The following is an 18278-nucleotide window of genomic DNA, read 5'->3' as shown; positions in this document are numbered from 1 at the left end:
AATCTACTGACACAGGCATCAGTTAATTGTAGGCGACGGGCACTCGGAAAACCGGCGGGCGTGGAGGTCTGGGAGTGGCCATCCTGCGGGATGGCGGCAGTGAAGAGCCCACGAGTGTCAGGGAGGACCCTCACACAGCTGGGAGTCAACGGCAAATCAGGTGATTTTTGTATAAAAAAGCCTTCTGGAATGGCATGCCCATCAAAAGCTTGGGGAGACCAAGTTATGACCACAGAACAGCAGAAAAAGGACCCCAGTGGAGCAACTGCTTTTCTGGACAGTTTGAAGATGACAACCGCGGACACCGCGCAGACCTCTGCACGATCACAGAGCAGCCCCCTTGGGCCTGGTCTGGAAACTGGCCACGGAGCGCGAGGCAGCCCCGAGAGGTGTGAGTCTGGTGGGGGCTTACTCCAGGGAGGAGAGCCCTGCGATGGGTAAGTCCGTCGTCGCAATCCATAAGGCTCTGGAGGTTCTTTCAAGTGTGACTTTACCTTCCCAGGGGGCTTGGTGTCTGGCCTATTACCATTTTGATTAGTACATCCCAGTTCTGCTTCACCTGCTCGGGGACATGCGCCAGCAATGCCTACAAACAGCCAAGTTTACTTCCTGCTCGTCAGACGGGGGCCGGCTGCTCTGCGGTCGGCTCAGCCGGGCTCGGCTGCAGGCTGAGTTGGACCCAGACATGTTCCCTGAACTTTGTGGATCTGGTTCCTGGTACCTGTGACCGGACAGCTCTGACGAGCCAAGGCAGCACAAACTACAGTGGAAACAAAGAAGGGAAACAGACAAAAGTGGGGACGTGGGGGGGCCAGAGGGGGCTGAGCCACAGGCCGCCGATGCCCACACACCCCCCAGCTCGCTGGCAGGGACCCAGAAGGGAAAACCACGTGTTCTGCAATTCCTCACATCCAAGAGCTAAGAAGAGTTCAGGAAGAAACCGGCTTCTCTCTCGTTTTGTGAAAAGTGCCTCCTCTTTTATTGTTTTGAAGTGGGAACTTGGGGGCCGGGGGCGAAGTATGGCTTCCATCTTCCTTCGGGAGAATGGCTGTGGGGAGCCGGCTGGCCGTGGCCCTCCAGGGCTGCCTCTGCGCTCCGGCCGAGGCCACGTGCTCCCCAGGCTGCTCCTGAGCCCACGGGGGTCCGGGCCACACCCCACGGGAGCCCGCTGTTCACACAGATATTGTACGTACTCCCACTCACACACCACCACTCCTCTTACTCAGCTGAGACCGGGCTTCTCCCACAGAGGCTGCTGTAAGACGTAACGAGCGAAACGGTGTCCCCTTTGGCACCCGAGGCGCAGTGGTGAGCTTCACGGGGCAGATTTTGTAAAACATTCCTCATGCGGGCTGAGGGGCTCACACCACGGTCCGCGTACACTGATGCACCTTGATGGACCGCAGGGTGTGGGACAGTCAACTCCATCCTGGGCAAGCTGAACGCCTACGAAGGACACCTGAAGACAAGGCCACCCTGACTCTCTCCGAAGGGAGCTCCAGCAGCCCCAGAACGCGCACCTCCGGCAAGCAGCCCGCGGGCGCGTGCCTCGTGCCACTGAGCAAGTGACGGGTTAGCGAAGAAAGCAGCTGGTTATTGGTCCCGATGATCAATGTTGCCAGACTAATTTTTAAAGAGAGTATCTCTCACTCAAAAGACACTGAATCTTTTGACACTGGCAACAGTATGGTATTGGCATAAAAACAAATAGATCAGTGGAACAGAACAGAGCCCAGAAACAAACCCGTGCATATGTGATCGATTAATTTACATCCAAGGAGCCAAGAATATACAACAAAGGAAGGACAGGCTCTTCAGTAAGTGGTGACGGGAAAACTGGACACCCACATGCAGAAGAGTGAAGCTGGACCTGTCTCACACCACACTCAAGTCAACTCAAAATGCACTTAAAGACGTGAACATCAGACCTGAAAGCATAAAACTTCTAGAGGAATCCACAGCTGGTAAGCTCCTTGATACAAGTCTTGGTGACTATTACTATTTTTTGATTTGACACCAAAAGCAATACAATAAAAGCAAAAATAAAGAAGTGAAACTACATCAAAAAGCTTCTACAGCAAAAATCAACAAAATTTAAAAACCTATGGGATGGGAGAACATACTTGCAAAGCATGTACCTGGTAACGGGTCAGCATCTAAACTACACAAAGAAGTCATGCAACTCAACAGCAAACCCAGATAATCTGATCAAAACTGGGCAGAAGATCTGAACATTCTTCCAGAGAAGACATACAGAGGCCAACAGACACATGAAGCATCACCCAACGCAAAATGCAAATCAGAACCACAGTGAGACACCACCTCATACCTGTGAGAACAGCTACTGCCAAAGAGGTAAGAAGTAGCCAGCGTTGCTGAGGGTGTGGGGAAGAGCGAGCACCTGAGCACTGCTGGTGGGAATGCAAACTGGTGCAGCGACTACGGGGAACAGTACGGAGGCTCCTCAAAAATTAAAAACACAACTGCCAAGTGATATGTAGTCATCCCACTTCTGGGTGTGTGTCCAAAGGAAATGAACTCAGGATCTCAAAGAGACACCTGCAGCCGCGTGTCCGCTGCCGCGTTACTCACAATAACCACGTCGGGAGACAGCCTTGAGGGCCCATGGATGGAGGAACAGATACAGAACATGTGTGGGTGTGTGTGTGTGTGTGTGTGTGTACACAACGGAGTGTTATTCCACCACAGAAAAGGAAATCTTGCCATTTGTGACGTGAATGGATAGAACTTAAAGCTATCGTGGTAAGTGAAATAATTCAGAGAAAGACAAATACCATATGATCTCACTCACATGTGGAATCTGAAAAACAAAACACGAACTCATAGATACAGGGAACAAATTGGTGGCGGGGGGCAGGGTGGTGGGCAAAATGAGCGAAGCGGGTCAGAAGGTACAGGCTTCCAGTGACAGAGTCTGTCTGTCCCGGGATGCGACGCACAGCAGGGACCGCAGTTAACCGCACGGCGCTGGGACGTCAGATGCGGACCTCGTGCTTTCTGCGGGGAGGGGAACACACACCTAACTTACCTAAAATGGTGTAAGAATTTCTAAAACCTTTCCCCCGGGTCCCCATGATAGTGCTATAGGATGAAGTTGTCTACAAGGCCCCATGACCAGAAATAACACTCATGAGGCTAGGCCAGAACCTGTCTCTGCCCAGAGAGTGATCTAAGACCCAAGGTTACACTGACAGATTCTCCAGTAGTTCTGCTGAAAAACAATGAGGTTCTCTGGCCTGCTTATGGAAAGACCTCCAGTTTGTCGAGGACAGAGTGCATTTATGACCATCTCTGTTCAGGTTCGGCCTGGCTGACCCATGGCTACGGGGCTGAGGTGGGCAAGCGGGGACCACGGACAGTCATACTCAGAGCACAGGCCTCCTCCGTCCACTCCCCTCAGCTGCACAGCCACCACCCTGGAGGCACCTTGCAGGCGGGTTAAAATTACTAGTTACATGTTTCTCAAACAAGTAGAATTTTATGGTGTAATTCCTTGTTACATGATGTTTCTGAAATCTAGAAATAATTTAGATGTACAAAAAAGCCATCACAACAGAATTCTCATTCACCCTTCACCTGGTCTCCCCCATGGGAACATGCCATTGTAAAATTATCTAAACCAGAAACTAGCGCTGATACACTGTGTTAACTCATCTACAGATTTGGTCAACTGTCTCTGGGGTGTTTTGTGGACAAGAATTTTGTTTGCCAACAAGTAGCTAATGTCTAAAAGAATGCATCTTCCAAACTGTGAGCTGTGTTACGTGGTGATGTCACCACACTATATGGAAGCTTCCCTGAGAGGAGCCACTGACAAAAGGTCCATGAAATCAAGAGCACATGAAGCATTCTTGATTCCACACACGAGATTAGCATTGGGAATGTGAAAGAGGACAATACTCTCCCAAACAGCTTGAGACACACTCATCAGAGGTCCAGGATACAGAGCTTAGAAAGAGGCATGATTTTTATGGACATGCAGTTTATGAACAAGGCACTGAAATCACACCTGTTGTTTAAAATACAAATTGCCACTGCCGGCAAGGCACCTGGGGAAACCGCGCGGCTGCCCAGGACGGGCTGGAGCTGCACTCAGGTGCTTGTGTCTGACCTGACCGGTGGCCTGAGCACGACAGGCCGGGCACCCAGGCCCTCCGACTGTCCTTGAGGTGAGCTTGTGGTCTGAAGCGGCTCTGATCCCAAACAGCGGTCACGTCCACGGTCCAGTCAGGAGGAGGGGATGGTGCCTCTCCTGGCAGACTTGCTCCTCTGCAGGTCCCACACAAACGTCGGACCTCGGCCGCACGGGCCACGCTACCCGCTGGGAGCCGGGGACACTGGCACCCTGAGGGGAACTGGAGCTGGGCTGCTCAGCGAGGAGGAGACCAGCTGTTGTGTGGGAAGTGAGTCTCCACACAGCCACTGCCTCGTCCCTCCGTCAGCGTGACTCCAGAGAGAGGGATGGCTGGTTACAAAAGTGAAGCCCTAGAGGTAGTGAGGTTTGAGGGGATGAAAACGTTCCAGGATTCCACGGTGATGTTTGCACAACCCGTGAATACACTTAACGTTAAAGAAAAAACAGACAGGCCCCAAATGGCATCACCTTGCTCGAGCCCATGGCCTCGCACCCACGCCACCAGAGGCTAATCCGGATTGACCTCTGTGGCATCCCTGCGCGGCACCAAGGGCAACCTGCCCCGCAGACCCTCTCCGCGTCCCCCGGGGAAGAAGAGGGCACTCACGTGATAAATCCCCTGCTGTTCCCTTCCCCCAGAAATCGTGTCTTGGCCTAAAAATAACCCATTCTCTTCTCTGGCGAAGAACTCCCTTGGCCTACCCTTCTTCCTGCAGAAACCTTCTGCCTTGCACAACCCTCGGGAGCTCCCTTCTAGTCGCCAGGTGAGATGCTGCTCGAATCATAAGTCACCTAACAAAGCCAGTCGGATCCTCAAATTTACTTGGCTAAATTTTGGTTTTGAACACTAGACACCCATGACCTGCATGCTTTGAGAGTGAACTTCATGGTGTGTGATCAGGCCCCCCAAGATAAACTTCTCCTGCTCTCTGCACGCCCTCACCTGCGCCCAGGTACCTGCCTGACCTGCCCCGTAGTCACAGGGCCTAGTCAGTAATGGCCGTGGGCGGCCCCCAGCCCCAGCGGCTCCTGACTGATCCAGACCTTACATCAGGACGGCCCCATGAGGACAGCTTCCCTGATAACCAATGAGCCAACCTGACGTCAGTTCCCCTGGTAACTGGAAACCTGCCTCCCCCTGCCCCATGGCCTGGGGTACGGCTCCAGGACCTCCTTGCTTCTGACGCAAGATCCCCCGCCCAATAGAACTCTAATGCCGCCGCGTCCGGGCTCTCTTTGGTCTCGGGCTGGGTGATGACAGGGTACAGCCCAGCCTGTGGTAGGTGAGTTACGTCTCAATGCAGGTAGTCAGGGGCAAACATGGGCAGAGTGTGCCAGCCACATCCAGAACAACTGGGTTTTGTCTGAATTTCCTGATCTCATTTGAGCTTGAAGAAACTTTCTCCAAACTGAATCACATAGAATTGGAAGTTAAATAACTTCTCTTGACAGCGAGCCCCCAGTGCTACTCCTCTAAGATGTATGGATAAATCACCTAGTTTTGAAATTTTATAATCCACTTTTTAGAGTTTTAGCAATTTCTACTGATTTTAATGACATTCTTTGCAGTGCAACAAGTAATCTGCATATGCAATCCTTTTGCTTCAGTGGCATTTGTAATAATGAATTTTACCTGAACAATATTCAAAGTCAAAAAAAGGTCTTTGTATCCCTTCTTTCAACCAGATTCATTCTTCTTTCAACCAGGAAATGACTTGGTGGTTTGTGTCCAGTATTTTAAAAAATAACAACAAAACAGAACAGAATCTACCAGCATGCATCTCGCACAGTCACGTAAGGACTGTTCTGCTAAATGTTTGTTCACACGTACAGAAGTGTGTGTGTGCGTGTGAGCGAGTTACAGTGGCCAAAAGTCTGAAAGCCACTGACACAGAGGCTCCTGCTTGCAGTGAGCGAAGCAGAAGCGAAGGGCATCTGCCTCCCCAGCACTTCGGACTAGGCCGCCCAGACCACATTCAGGTGTGGCTCAGTCCTTCGATGGAAGAAGTCAGAGAAATCAAATCTAAATAATTTGAGCGATTAAATAAGCTAACAACCGTGATTTCAATTATTGATGCTACATTTTAGGTTGCAAGAAACTGATATACAAAAACTCCCCAACAAAAAGGCAGAAAACACCCACCTCCTCAGCCCAGCGTCGCACCAGGGTCATTATTGCCCCTAATGACACCGGAATGACAGCGGCCTACATGCACCATTAAGTTTTAGCCATGAGGGTCTTTCAGATTAAAAACACAAAAACAAACACACATCTGAGTGCTTGTAAACCAAAATGTGAAATCACTTTTTTGTAAACCTTTAATTTCTGAGATATTTCAAGTCACACTAAAGTATCTCACAGAAACAAACAAGACTGACTTGTAAACAAAACACTGTAAACAAAAACAACTTTCCATGCATCCGAACGTTATTTTTAAAGTAACATCATACCAATTTTTTTAAAGTTTAAAGTCAGTACTGCACGTATGCTCGTATTTTTCAAGAAAATTACTGTGAGAACTGTCCCCTTCTCCTCTACGTACTGTGCGAACCACACAGAGAGCCACACAGGGCTTTCAACATGTAAGCCTGTGTTGCTGGCTGTCAGGTGGTTACTGAGGCCACAGGCAGGTCGACTGTGCTCCAGCAAAGCCAGGCAGGTGTCAATGCCCTGAGGGCAGGTGTACATGCAGCCTGGACGCAGCCGAGAGTAAGAACCACCAGGGATGGGTCACTCTCCTCCAGCGTCAACCCTCAGCACGGCACTGAAGGCGCTAACATTCGTGTGTATGTCTGTAAGTTTCATATAAAGTCTTATATTTTGAGGTCTATTTTTATATAGAATGTGCATAAAGCTAAATAAATATTAAATCAAAGATATGTCTTGGAAAATCAGTCAAAATCATTACAAATGTTAAATCTGTAAACTTTCTAACTGTAAAACAATTTACTTAAATACCACAGAGCCAACTGACAATGAGAACCGGTGAGGCCCCTCAGAAGACCGCAACCGCGGCCCCCAGCGCCCGGCTACAACAGGCCCCCGAGAGGAGAGGAAAGCAAAGCAGCACGACTTTACTGTGGTTGTGACGTCCTCCATCCCCGAGGAGGAGGGCAGCCCCGGGCCCGGCGGGCTGCCAACGCCAGGACCTTGGAGCTGAGGCCTCACCGCCCCTCCTGCGCCGGCGCTCACAGCTGCAGCGGCAGGACGCCCGTCCTTCCGGCCCCAGGAGGGCTGGGCCGCAGTGCGCTGCCACCCGCTCCTGCCGACGTGTCATACACCAGCCCCCAGCGAGGGTCCCAGAGAAGCACCTGCGCTCACAGTGAGGGTCTCAATCAAGAGGCAGATTCTCACGTGTGTGACCGGGGACACACTAGGTGTCTGTACACATCACCTTCAGGCCGAGCACCTGATGACCTGCACCCATTTCCAGAGGGCACCTGCGACCCAAAAACAGCCCCTCCACGTGCTGTGTGTCCTCTAGTTCAACACGGCTGTGAAGAAGCATCCAGTAAGAGCTTCAGGAGTTTGTCACACATCTTACCCCTAACTAATCCAAGCCTGGCTTCACTTCTGTCCTGGGAGGAGACTCTCAAGTGAACAGAGAATTGATACAGACATTGAAAAGTTCAGTACTTTACTCAAAACATCTCAGGCACCTTACGGTCGCCCAGAACCCTCCCTCCGGATGCGCCCTGAAGCGGTGTGAGCTGCAAGTGATGTTTGTTTATTCAGGGGGGTCTCTCTGCTTCCCCTGGCCTGGTCTGCTCGAAGCAGGCAAGTCTGAGTAAAATTCAAGACTCACAATGAACACTTAAATAGGTAGCATTACCAGTAAAATCAGAAAGCAGACAGCTCACTCGTTCTCCCAGTATGTGGGTCTTACGCTGAGAAACTCGGCCGTACTAGACTGGTGGTATGTACTGAACGTTGCTTAGAATCATAAAGTGCTCTTATATTTTAAAGCTAAGCTGCACTGCAACAAGAAGAGAAGCTCGAGACGGAGCGCAGGGGTGTAAACACAGGAGAGGCACACGCAGTGGAGTGTACGTAACGTTTTCTTATTATTTTAGCTCTAAGTGGAAACAGCCCGTTCTTCATAAATTTCTCTTAAAAAAAACCTTTAAATTCAACCATTTGAGAAAAGTGTTCTTTTCTTTTGTCTGAACACAGACACTCACCAGCATACACGAAGCGCGCGTGAACGTGTGCGTTCCCAGGGCCGCAGGCTGAGCACGCGTGGCTTCTGGTGCTCTGTCCCAGCGGATGGCAACAGAGGGTGTTTATTCAGTGGCCTCAAAGTCCAGAAACCATCCCAAGGGTGCTCTGCAGTCTACCAGCTGCATGCTCATCAGGGACCCGGCAGAACCCCCACCCCGCGGACACTGATGCTGCACACTGTGGGGCTGGACGGTCACTGCTTAGAGCCTGAGCGTTAAGTCGACGTGCACAGAAGTGACACAGCCTGAGGAGCACAGCGCTAGTGGGACTTCTACCACAGAGCACTTACAGTTTCACAGGATGGACACAGGAGCACAGAGAATCAAGGGATTTCTGAAAAAAAAGTTTAAAAAAAAACTGTGTGTATGTACAGCCTGCAAGGCAAAGTCTAAGTTACAGGCGTGCTCAGCGCCGGCAGCCCTGCCACGAGAGGTAACGGCGACTCAAGCACGGACGCCGCCGGGCAGCGGCGCTCGGGAGCGCCTCCACGCTGCCTCTCACGCCGGACAGAGCAGCTATTCCTGCGGCGTTCTACCCAGGCTCCGGTTTTAAAAGAATTCTGTATTTTTCCCTTGACTCAAAATCCAGTCAATGTCATTCTGTAACACTAATCAGAACCATGCCTTCGCCTTTGCCTTAAGGAAGTGAAAACCGTAACTTGCAACCGTTGCAGTCCCAGAGCTCCCACTGTAATGACACCTGCAAATCTTCATTTCTGGCAGAAACTTCACGTCTAAATACCGAGGGTACCTTCTATGTAGGTGTCTATCTTTTGAAGGAAGTATATGAGATTCAACTGAATCCTCAGAAAGCCCCCAAGTTTGCCTTTTCTGACATTCTCACGTGGGTGGTTCTGCCAAGGGGCGCGGGCAAGCGTGTCCGCAGAGGACAGAGCTGTGCTCCCTCAGGAGCCTGCGCATGGCTGGACACTACAAGGTCCACCCCAAGGTTAGATAAAAAGATGACCTGCAGCAGCCAAGCTCTCAGATTGTGAAAAGGGGCACTGACAGGCCCAGGCCCTGACCGTGGGCCACGGCCGCTGGGAAATGTGCCTGACCGGCAGGAATGTCACGAGTCTGGGTCTCGGCTCTTGATTGCAGAGTGGTGCTGCATGTCTCACAGGGCTTTCTGGTGCCCATTTGCAGAAGGCTTTGCTGTTTCTGAATCCCTTGGAGTATTTGATAAGTGAAGTTTATGAAGCCCTGCAGAAAAATTGAGATAGGGTGAGAAATGCTGCACTGTGGAGAGGCAGGAAGAACGCGGGGGCTCCCGAGGAAACCCTGCCATGCGGGCCAGACTCCCCGCAGGATGGCCGACCCCTCTCCCTACTGTGGGGCCAGAGCTGAAGACAGCTGCCCCACAGGGAGCCGCTCCTTCAGTCTGCACAGCCCCACCCCGCTCCCCTCCACACTGATCCCACAGCACCTTCTGGTAAACCTCCTCCTCCCCAGCCCCCCGCCCGTCCCAGGGAACATGACCTGAAACAAGTACGAACCCGCTTTTGTTTCAAAATACCCCCCCCAGTGCACACAGGAAACCACGTGGGAGGCCACCAAACTATGAAGCACGTGATTAAAAAGAAAAGCAAGGGGAAACTACCAAGAAGAAAAAGAGAAAGAAATGGCAGAAGAACAAACTGAACGTAAGTAACACTCCACTGCTCAACCATGCTTCACAGAGTGAAAGATTAGCACCACCTTTCAAGTGACGTTTCTTTCCCTCTGTATCACGCAGCAATTACTTGCATAATGTATCAAACCTCTAGAGCAACATTATGGCCTCACAGGGAGAAAAGTCAGAAGACACTTTCAGAGTTTATGTGGCATTAAAGCTCTAAGCACTTTGACAACCGGAGCACAGAGACACGGAGGAGCACACAGGCACCACGTCCGCGGGAAAGATCTTGAGAAACAATTTTTATGAGGCTCAAAAACATGCTTAGATAAGATTATTTTTCCCCTAAAATTCCAGATGGTTGTCTACCTGACTGGTGTGCAATTTTATAACACTCGTAAACCAACACAGCACTCCAAATTTTAAAATTTCTATCACCTGCATATCTTAATGAAAGAAAAGGTAAGCTTGAGCCTGTCTGTGCTGGATGAATAGGAAGGGAAAAAGAAATCAATCCGGCCTTGGGAATGGCCAAGCCACGCAGTGACGAAGGGCGCGCCCCACTGCTGGGCAGGCGGAGCACATCACCCAGGCCGGCCGGAGAAGGAAGCAGGCGAGGAGGACCACAGCCTCGCTGAACAGGGCCACACACGCGCATGCACACGCACGCACGCGCACACACACACGAAGAAGGAAAAAACGGGGGGAAAGTTAAATTTTATAATCGAATTATGACATCCAGTGAAATCTCATTTATGACCTCAGGTCACTTGCACGCTGCATGCGCTTCACGCAGGCCCCCGCCAGGTCGGAGGCGCTGCCTCCCTGGAGCACCCCGACAGTAACAGGAGACACGTCGGGGAAAGACCGCCTATCAGATGTTTCACACGACCCTCGGCAATTCCACTGCCTCCTGTGGCTGCAGGGCCGACACGACACACACAGCCTCGCCTGAGGTTAAACCCTATCGTGCTGGTGCTGCTTTCACAAAGGCTTCCTTAGCAAGGTGATGCCTAGAACACCCAGCTCAGATGCTACGCTCCCTGCAAGGCGTTTACTACCATCTCACTTCCATGAGCCGTGAGCAGGAATTTATCTGAGATTATGGCTAATATTACTGATGCTACAACAGGCTTAAAAATGAAACTTAACTCTAGACACGTGGCTGAGAGGGCTGTCTGATGACCACTTCGTCTTTAGACTTTAATCTGACCAGCACCAGGGAGCCTAAGCAATAAAACTCATAAACTCTCTCGTGCTTCAGTTGAAATAAGATGTAACTTTTCCCTTTCGGGCCAACATCTCATCAGCCACCCTGCTCTCAGGGTAAAGTTAAAGTAAAATACACATGAATAGATAATGTGAAATCCCTTTTCCTCCCCAGAGGTCACCCTTTCAACCATCGGGGCTGGAAAGGCCTAGTGGTGTGCCAAGCACTGCTGCTGTTCATCAGGTTTAAGCCATCTGAAAGCAGGACATGATGGATCAACCATCATGCCACCTCCCACAGTAGCTAAAAGCTGCGAAGGGACGTGAAATGCGAGCATTCAAATGATGCCAGTCCAGCTAAATGAGCTCCTGGCAGGACTTTCTACAATAACTCACTGCCTTTCCCTTCTTTTATAAAATTACACACCCTAAACCCAAGGGGGTTTACCCAGCAAGACAGTTTACATTGTCCTGGTATTCCTAAAACACAAAGCCTGAAATGTGTCTAGTACTGACGCTGAAGCAAGTGTGGCAAATACGTTCAAAGGTTACAGTTACACCCTTCAGACCTCAGCCAAGCCCGTGAGGTTTTACTAGTGTCACAGTGCACGTGACTCAGGGAACACATGGTGACAAGTGCCCTCTCTACTGACGCCAAGGATGCTAAGATTTTTATCCTGAATTACTACCTGACTTACTGAAGAGAATTATAATTTGGGTCAGCCTGATACTTATAAAATCCAATCCTCAAGAACAATTTAACTAAAAAATAAGAGGTACCACTACCAGAATAGAAGCCGTTAGCACAAGCTCCTCCTCACCTCGTCACAACTACCGTCACCATCATCACAAGACAGCTACTGTTCACTGAGCTCTCACGGTGTGGCAGGATCACACCCTGGCCCTCCGGAGAAGTATTCCAGTTAACACTCACAACGTCCTAAAAGAACGGATCACCACCGTTTTATACGAGGAAGGTGAGGCTCAGTGAAGTCGTTTTACACAAGAGCATGATCAATAAGCAGTGGTCAGGGGTGCGGCCTCCAAGGTTCTACACATCTGGAAAGTAAGCAGCTGCAGACTTCAGATGAGCTGAAAGGTCAACGCCGTTAATAAGCAGGAAGAGCACCCACGGAGCTCGGGATTACCTAGGGCCTTGAGCAGCTCTTCTCGCACAGCAGACGTGAATTTTCTGACCAGACACAGTGTTGTCACAATAGCAAAAAGCAAATTGTAGGACAACACGATATAGAAATTTCCCAGCCAATTAAACCTTCCAAAGTCTCCAAGTAGATCAAATCTAGTGATTCCTGTTAAAAATAAATAAAATAGCCCTTAATAAAATTAGGTACAATATATATACACACACACACACACACACACACACACACAAAACATAATAAAGTACAAATCAGACAGCTCAGATTCCAGGGACTTCCTCACTTCTGTTAGTGGGCACCCCGTTTAAAGCTCCACGATTGTCATCTTGCGGGAAAGCCTCACAGCCCTGACCGACTTTGCCCACTCCTGCAGCGGGCAGCGGCGGGCACCCCGCCACTCGCTCAGGACTCGCACTCACACTGGCCAGGGCCCCGGTGCTGCTCTGCGGGGACCACAGCGCGCCCGCTCAGGTGACACGGGAAACAGGGTCGTGATGGACAGACACCCGACGAACCCCCGCCCCCACCCCGTCCTCTCTCCGCACAGGCCCCTGCTCGCGCCACCTCCTCGGAGAGGGCACCCGCTTCCCCCCCAAGCAGCTGCCCCTCCGAGGCCCTCTGCCCTGACAAGGTTTCTTCACAGCGCATGCTGCCGAAGCACGTCTTCCCCTTGCCGGCTCGCTTGCGGCCTAGCTCGCGCGTTGGCTTGTTAAGTCCTGTGCGAACAGGAACTCGGTGGTTTTCTCTCCTGTAACCCCAGTGCCCAGAGCGGTGCTCTGCGTGTGCTCCAGCTTAATACGCAGCGAATAAACAAATAGGGGGGTTCCTTTCCGAGGGGGAAAAATCCCACAAACATTGTCCATCTGAACTGGAAGCCACAGGGCTGTGGGATAAACGAAAAGCTGGAAATGCAGTGTGGTTCCATCACATCTGCTTTGACGTTACCTAAAACTCACCTGTTCACATGTAAAAATAAGTCTTTTATTTTAAAAAAAACTGAGTAAGTAAAAAAACATTCAGGTGGACAGTCAAGTGAGAGACGCCAGAAATGCTGACATTCTCTAAGGAAGAAACTGAAGAGCTACTTGGGCCATGTGAAATTTTACCCACAAAGGACTGTGTAAACAAACCCATGTACCTTTAATTTTATGGGTGGTCTAAGGATTTCAAGAATAACTGACTGAACTCAGCTTCCCCTCATCAACCGACTTCTGGACTTAACGCTCATGCTCACTCAGTGAAATCACATCACCCACTGTAAGGCAGACCCCATAGAAGCAGCCTACAAGGACAAGAGAAAACCAGTGGGTTTCAAAAAGCAGCTCTTCTGTAGCCTCATCGTTCCAGGGCCAGGGTATACAAAGCTCAGGGACAACGATCCACCATAATGTTTTAAAGAGAAGAGAAATATAAAATTAATGAAAGCGTACAATAAAATGTCTGTACAGGAAGGTGGGTAAAGGAAGGTAAGAGGGACCAGACCCCAGCAGAGCACGCAGGGCAGGTCGTGTCATGAGGTCACAGCAACCATCCCAGTGGCAGTTTCTCAGACAGAAGCCTTAATGAGGCTGAATTTTGTTAAAAGGAATATATGTATCTAATTATATATATTATTTTTAAAATGAGGTACCATTTAATTTAACCTGGGAAGTTATCTGTAAACAAGGCACTGTCCTCCCAAAACAGACGTCAGTATTTTCACGGCTCAGGGATCCCAGATAAACAGTTTATTTGATCTTCAGGGCCAAAGACTCCTGAGAATCTGGGGAAGGCCACAGATCTTTTCACAAGAAAAACACATATGTGCGTGTGTGCACGCACACACAACTGTGCATGTTGTGAAGCTCATTTACAGAGGGACTGGCAAACCACAGAATAAAACCCTTGCCCAGATACTCCAAAAGGGTCTTAACCTGGTCTCAAAAGTTGTTGATCGAAGACAACGATTAGCAAAGATGAAATTAGAATACGTGTACCCATTATATATGTATTTCAGTTATTACAAACTAAATATGCACTATTCACCGACATACGTACTGTATACATACAAAACAAAGACTTTTAAAATTACAACAATAAAGACAAACACAAGTTCTCAATAGTTTTTTCACACAGCCCAGTGACTTTCTTTGTGAATCCGTGGGGAACAAACCTGACTTCGGAAACCACTGGTGTGTGCTGAACAGTAACTCGGCCATCACCTAGAGCTGGGCCCACGGACCACGCCGCGACAGCGCCACACGAGGGAAGGCTGGGGGCAGACGCGCCCATACAGCAGGAACGGAAGGTGTGTGTGAACAACGGGAGAGCGCTCTCATTACAACTTTTTACGGGACTCAACTTGGTACCTTGAGAGTCAGGGTCAAGACCCAGTAAGAAACAGCAGGCGAAGAGCAAGCCCCTCACTCATCAGGCGTTCTGGCCCCCAGGACACTGAGGCGGCCTCGCAGACAGAAACCCAGGAGCCTGCGGCTGCAGCGCACTGAGGCCCTAGACAAACGCAGATTACAGGGACCAGTTCTAAAGACCCTGCGGCTTCAAATTTAATGTTTTAAAAATCTAACTCATACTGTCTGAGTAAAAGACTACTCTGGCACCCCACAGCTCTTCAATTCTGAAAATCTTCTGTGAGACTAGACAACAAAAAGCCTTAAATAATCACTTCGCTACACTTCTGAGAGGATTTTGTCAGAGCAATAATTAAATTATACAATGTACTTTTAATTTTTTCTTTCCGTCTTACTGAAATATAATTTATATACCTCACCGTGTAAGTTTAATCTGTACAGGATAACAATGTGACTTACATACATCATGAAACAATTATCATAGTAGATATAGTGAACATCCATTGTCTCAGACAGACACAAAATTAGAGAAATAAAATTTTTTTTCCTTGTGATAAGAACTCTTGAGATTTAACCTGTTAAGAATTTTCATATGTAACAGACAGCAGTATTAATTACATCTATCATGTTGTTACCATATCACATCCCTGGTATGTATTCATTTTACAACTGGAATTTGTACCTTCTGACCACCTTCATCCAACCCCCCCAGCCCACACCTCTGGTAACCATGAATCTCCTGTTTCTCCCTTAGTTTCTTTTTGATGCATAATCGCCCTGCAATGCTGTGTTAGCTCCTGTCACACAACACAGTAATTCATTGTTTCTGTACATCTCAAAATGATCACCATGATGTCTAGTTACTACAGATCGCCTGCAGGGCTATCACACAGTTAACTAAATGCCTCACACTGCACATTTCACACCCACCAAATTGTTTGTTTGCAACCCTAAGTCTGTAACTCTTAATCCCACACCTATTTCTTCCCTCTCCGCCCTCTGGAAACGATTTGTTTGTTCTCTCTATCTATAACTCTGTTTTGTTATGTTTGTTCATTTGTTTTGTTTTTTAGATTCCATATATAAATGAAATCATACAGTATCTGTCTTTCTCTGTCTGACCTATTTCACCAAGCATAATATCCTCTAGGTCCACCCTTGTCACAAATGGCAATGTTTCATTCTTTTTAATGGCTGGGTAATATTCCATTGTGTGTTTGTGTGCATGTGTGTACACACACACACACACACCACATCTTTATCCATTCCTCCATTGATGGGCACTTAGAGTGTTTCCATACCTTGGCTACTGTAAATAATGCTGCAATGAACACAGGGTGTATATCTTTCCTAATTAGTTTTATTGTTTTCTTCTGATAAATACCCAGGTGTGGAACTACTGGATCATGTGGCAATTCTATTTTTAGTTCTCTGAGGAATTTCCATACTATTCTCCATAGCGGCCGCACCAACTTCCATTCCAGCCAACAGTGCACCAGGGTTCCTTTTCTCCACCTCCTCACTAACACAGCTGTTATCTTTTTGATAATAGCCATTCTGAAAAGTGTGAGATGTCTCATTGTGGTTTTGGTTTGCATTTCCCTGATGATTAGTGATGTTAAACATCTTTTTATGTTCCTGTATATCTTATTGGAAAAAAAATCTGTTCAGATCCTCTGTCCATTTTCTAAATCAGGTTTGTTTTTGATGTTCAGTTGTATGAGTTCTTTGTATATTTTGAATATTAGCTCCTTAGCAGATACAGCATTTGCAAATATCTTCTTCTATTCAGTAGGCAGCCTTTTCATCTTATTCAGTTTCCTTCACCATGCAAAGGCTTTTTAGTTTGATGTAATCCAATTTGTTTATTTTCGCTTTTGTTTCCCTGGCCGCAGGAGACAGATCCCAAAATACATTACTAAGACTAAGAGCATACTGCCTATGTTTTTTCTAGAAGTTTTACGATTTCAGGTCTTATATTTAAATATTTAACCTGCTTTGAATTTATTTTCGTACATGGTGTGAGGGAGTAGTCCAGTTAGATTCTTTTGCATATAGCCATCCAGCTTTCACAACACCATTTATCAAAGAGACTGTCTTTTCCCCATTGTATATTCTTGCCTCCTTTGTTGTAGATTAACTGACTACAGATGCATGGGTTCATTTCCGGGCTCTCTATTCTCTTCCATATCTATGTGTCTGCTTTTGTGCCAGTAACACACTGTTTTGATGACTACAGCTTTGTACTATAGTTTAAAATCAGGGAACATTGGTATCTCCAGCTTTTTTCTTCTTTCTCAAAATTGTTTTGGCAATTTGTGACCTTTTGTGGTTTCATACAAATTTAATTGTTCTAGTTCTGTGAAAAATGTCAATATTTTGACAGGAATTGCACTGATTCTGTAGATTGCCTTTGATAGTAAGATTATTTTAACAATGTGAATTCTTCCAATCTATGAAAACAGCGTTTCCCTTCATCTGTCTGTATTGTCTTCAATTTCTTCCATCAGTGTCTTACAGTTTTCCAAGCACAGTTCTTTTACCTTCCTATTTCTATATACCTAGGTATTTTATTGTTTTTGATGCAATGGTAAGATTGTTTTCTGAATTTCTCTTTCTGATAGTTCATTGTTAGTGTATAGAAGTGCAACAGATTTCTATATGTTAATTTGTACCCTGCAACTTTATAAAATTCATTGATGAGCTCACAAGTAGTTTTTTGGTGACATCTGTAGGATTCTCTAAGTATAGTATCATGTCATCTGTAAACAGTGACAGTTTACATCTTCCTTTCTAACTTGGATTCCTTTTATTTCTTTTTCTTCTCTGACTGCTATGGCTAGGACTTCCAATACTATGTTGAATAAAAGTGGCAGAAGTGGGCATCCTTGTCTTGTTCCGAATCTTAGAGGAAATGCTTTCAGCTTTTCACCACTGAATAGGATGTCAGCTGTGGACTTACCATAAATGGCCTTTATTATGTTCAGCTATTTTTCCTCTACTCCGTTTGTGCAGTTTCTATCATAAATGGATGTTGAGGTTTGTCAAAAGCTATTATCTATTCAGATGATCATATGGTTTTTTATTCTTCAATTTTTTTAATGTGGTATTATCACATTGATTGATTTGCAGATATAGAACCAACCATCTTTGCATAGTTGGGATGAATCCCAATAGATTGTGGTGTATGATCCTTTTAATGTATTGTTGGATTCAGTTTGCTAAGATTTTGTTGAGAATTTTTGCACATGTTCCTCAGTGATACTGGCCTGTAATCTCTTTGTGTGATAGCTCTGTCTGGTTTTAATATCATGTTGATGCTGACCTCATAGAATAAATTCAGAAGCATTCCTTCCAATGCAATTTTCTGGAATAGTTTGAGAAGAATAGGTGTTAAATCTGCTATAAATGTTTGGCAGAATTTACCTGTGAAGCCATCTGGTCCTGGACTTTTGATTTGTTGGGAGGTTTTCTGTTGTTGTTGTTCTAAATTACTGATTCTATTTCATTACCGGTAATTGGTCTGTTCATATTTTCTATTTCTTCATGGTTCAATCTTGGGAGATTGT

General features: G+C 47.4%; 1 protein-coding gene across 8 annotated transcripts in view; it reads right to left on the bottom strand.

Moving 5' to 3' along the window:
• Positions 1-8202: 8202 nt before the first annotated feature.
• The window catches only part of LMBR1 (limb development membrane protein 1), a 120570-nt gene continuing 110494 nt past the window's right edge, over positions 8203-18278 (bottom strand). For 4 of the 8 annotated variants that reach the window (XM_072964067.1, XM_072964061.1, XM_072964069.1 and 1 more), the window contains 2 exons: positions 12350-12511; positions 9362-9580 (listed from right to left, as the gene is read on the bottom strand). In XM_072964067.1, coding sequence (XP_072820168.1) covers positions 9495-9580; positions 12350-12511 — 248 coding nt within the window. In that variant the 3' untranslated portion in view covers positions 9362-9494. Of the gene's footprint in view, positions 9581-12349; positions 12512-18278 lie in introns of all 8 variants that reach the window. The other 4 variants (XM_072964071.1, XM_072964063.1, XR_012074105.1 and 1 more) reach the window with 3 other exon arrangements.

Source organism: Vicugna pacos, chromosome 7, assembly GCF_048564905.1.
Source record: "Vicugna pacos chromosome 7, VicPac4, whole genome shotgun sequence".
Classification (NCBI taxonomy): Eukaryota; Metazoa; Chordata; class Mammalia; order Artiodactyla; family Camelidae; genus Vicugna; species Vicugna pacos.
The sequence above is the reverse complement of the archived record's forward strand: the minus strand, read 5'-3'. Positions and strand labels throughout refer to the sequence as shown.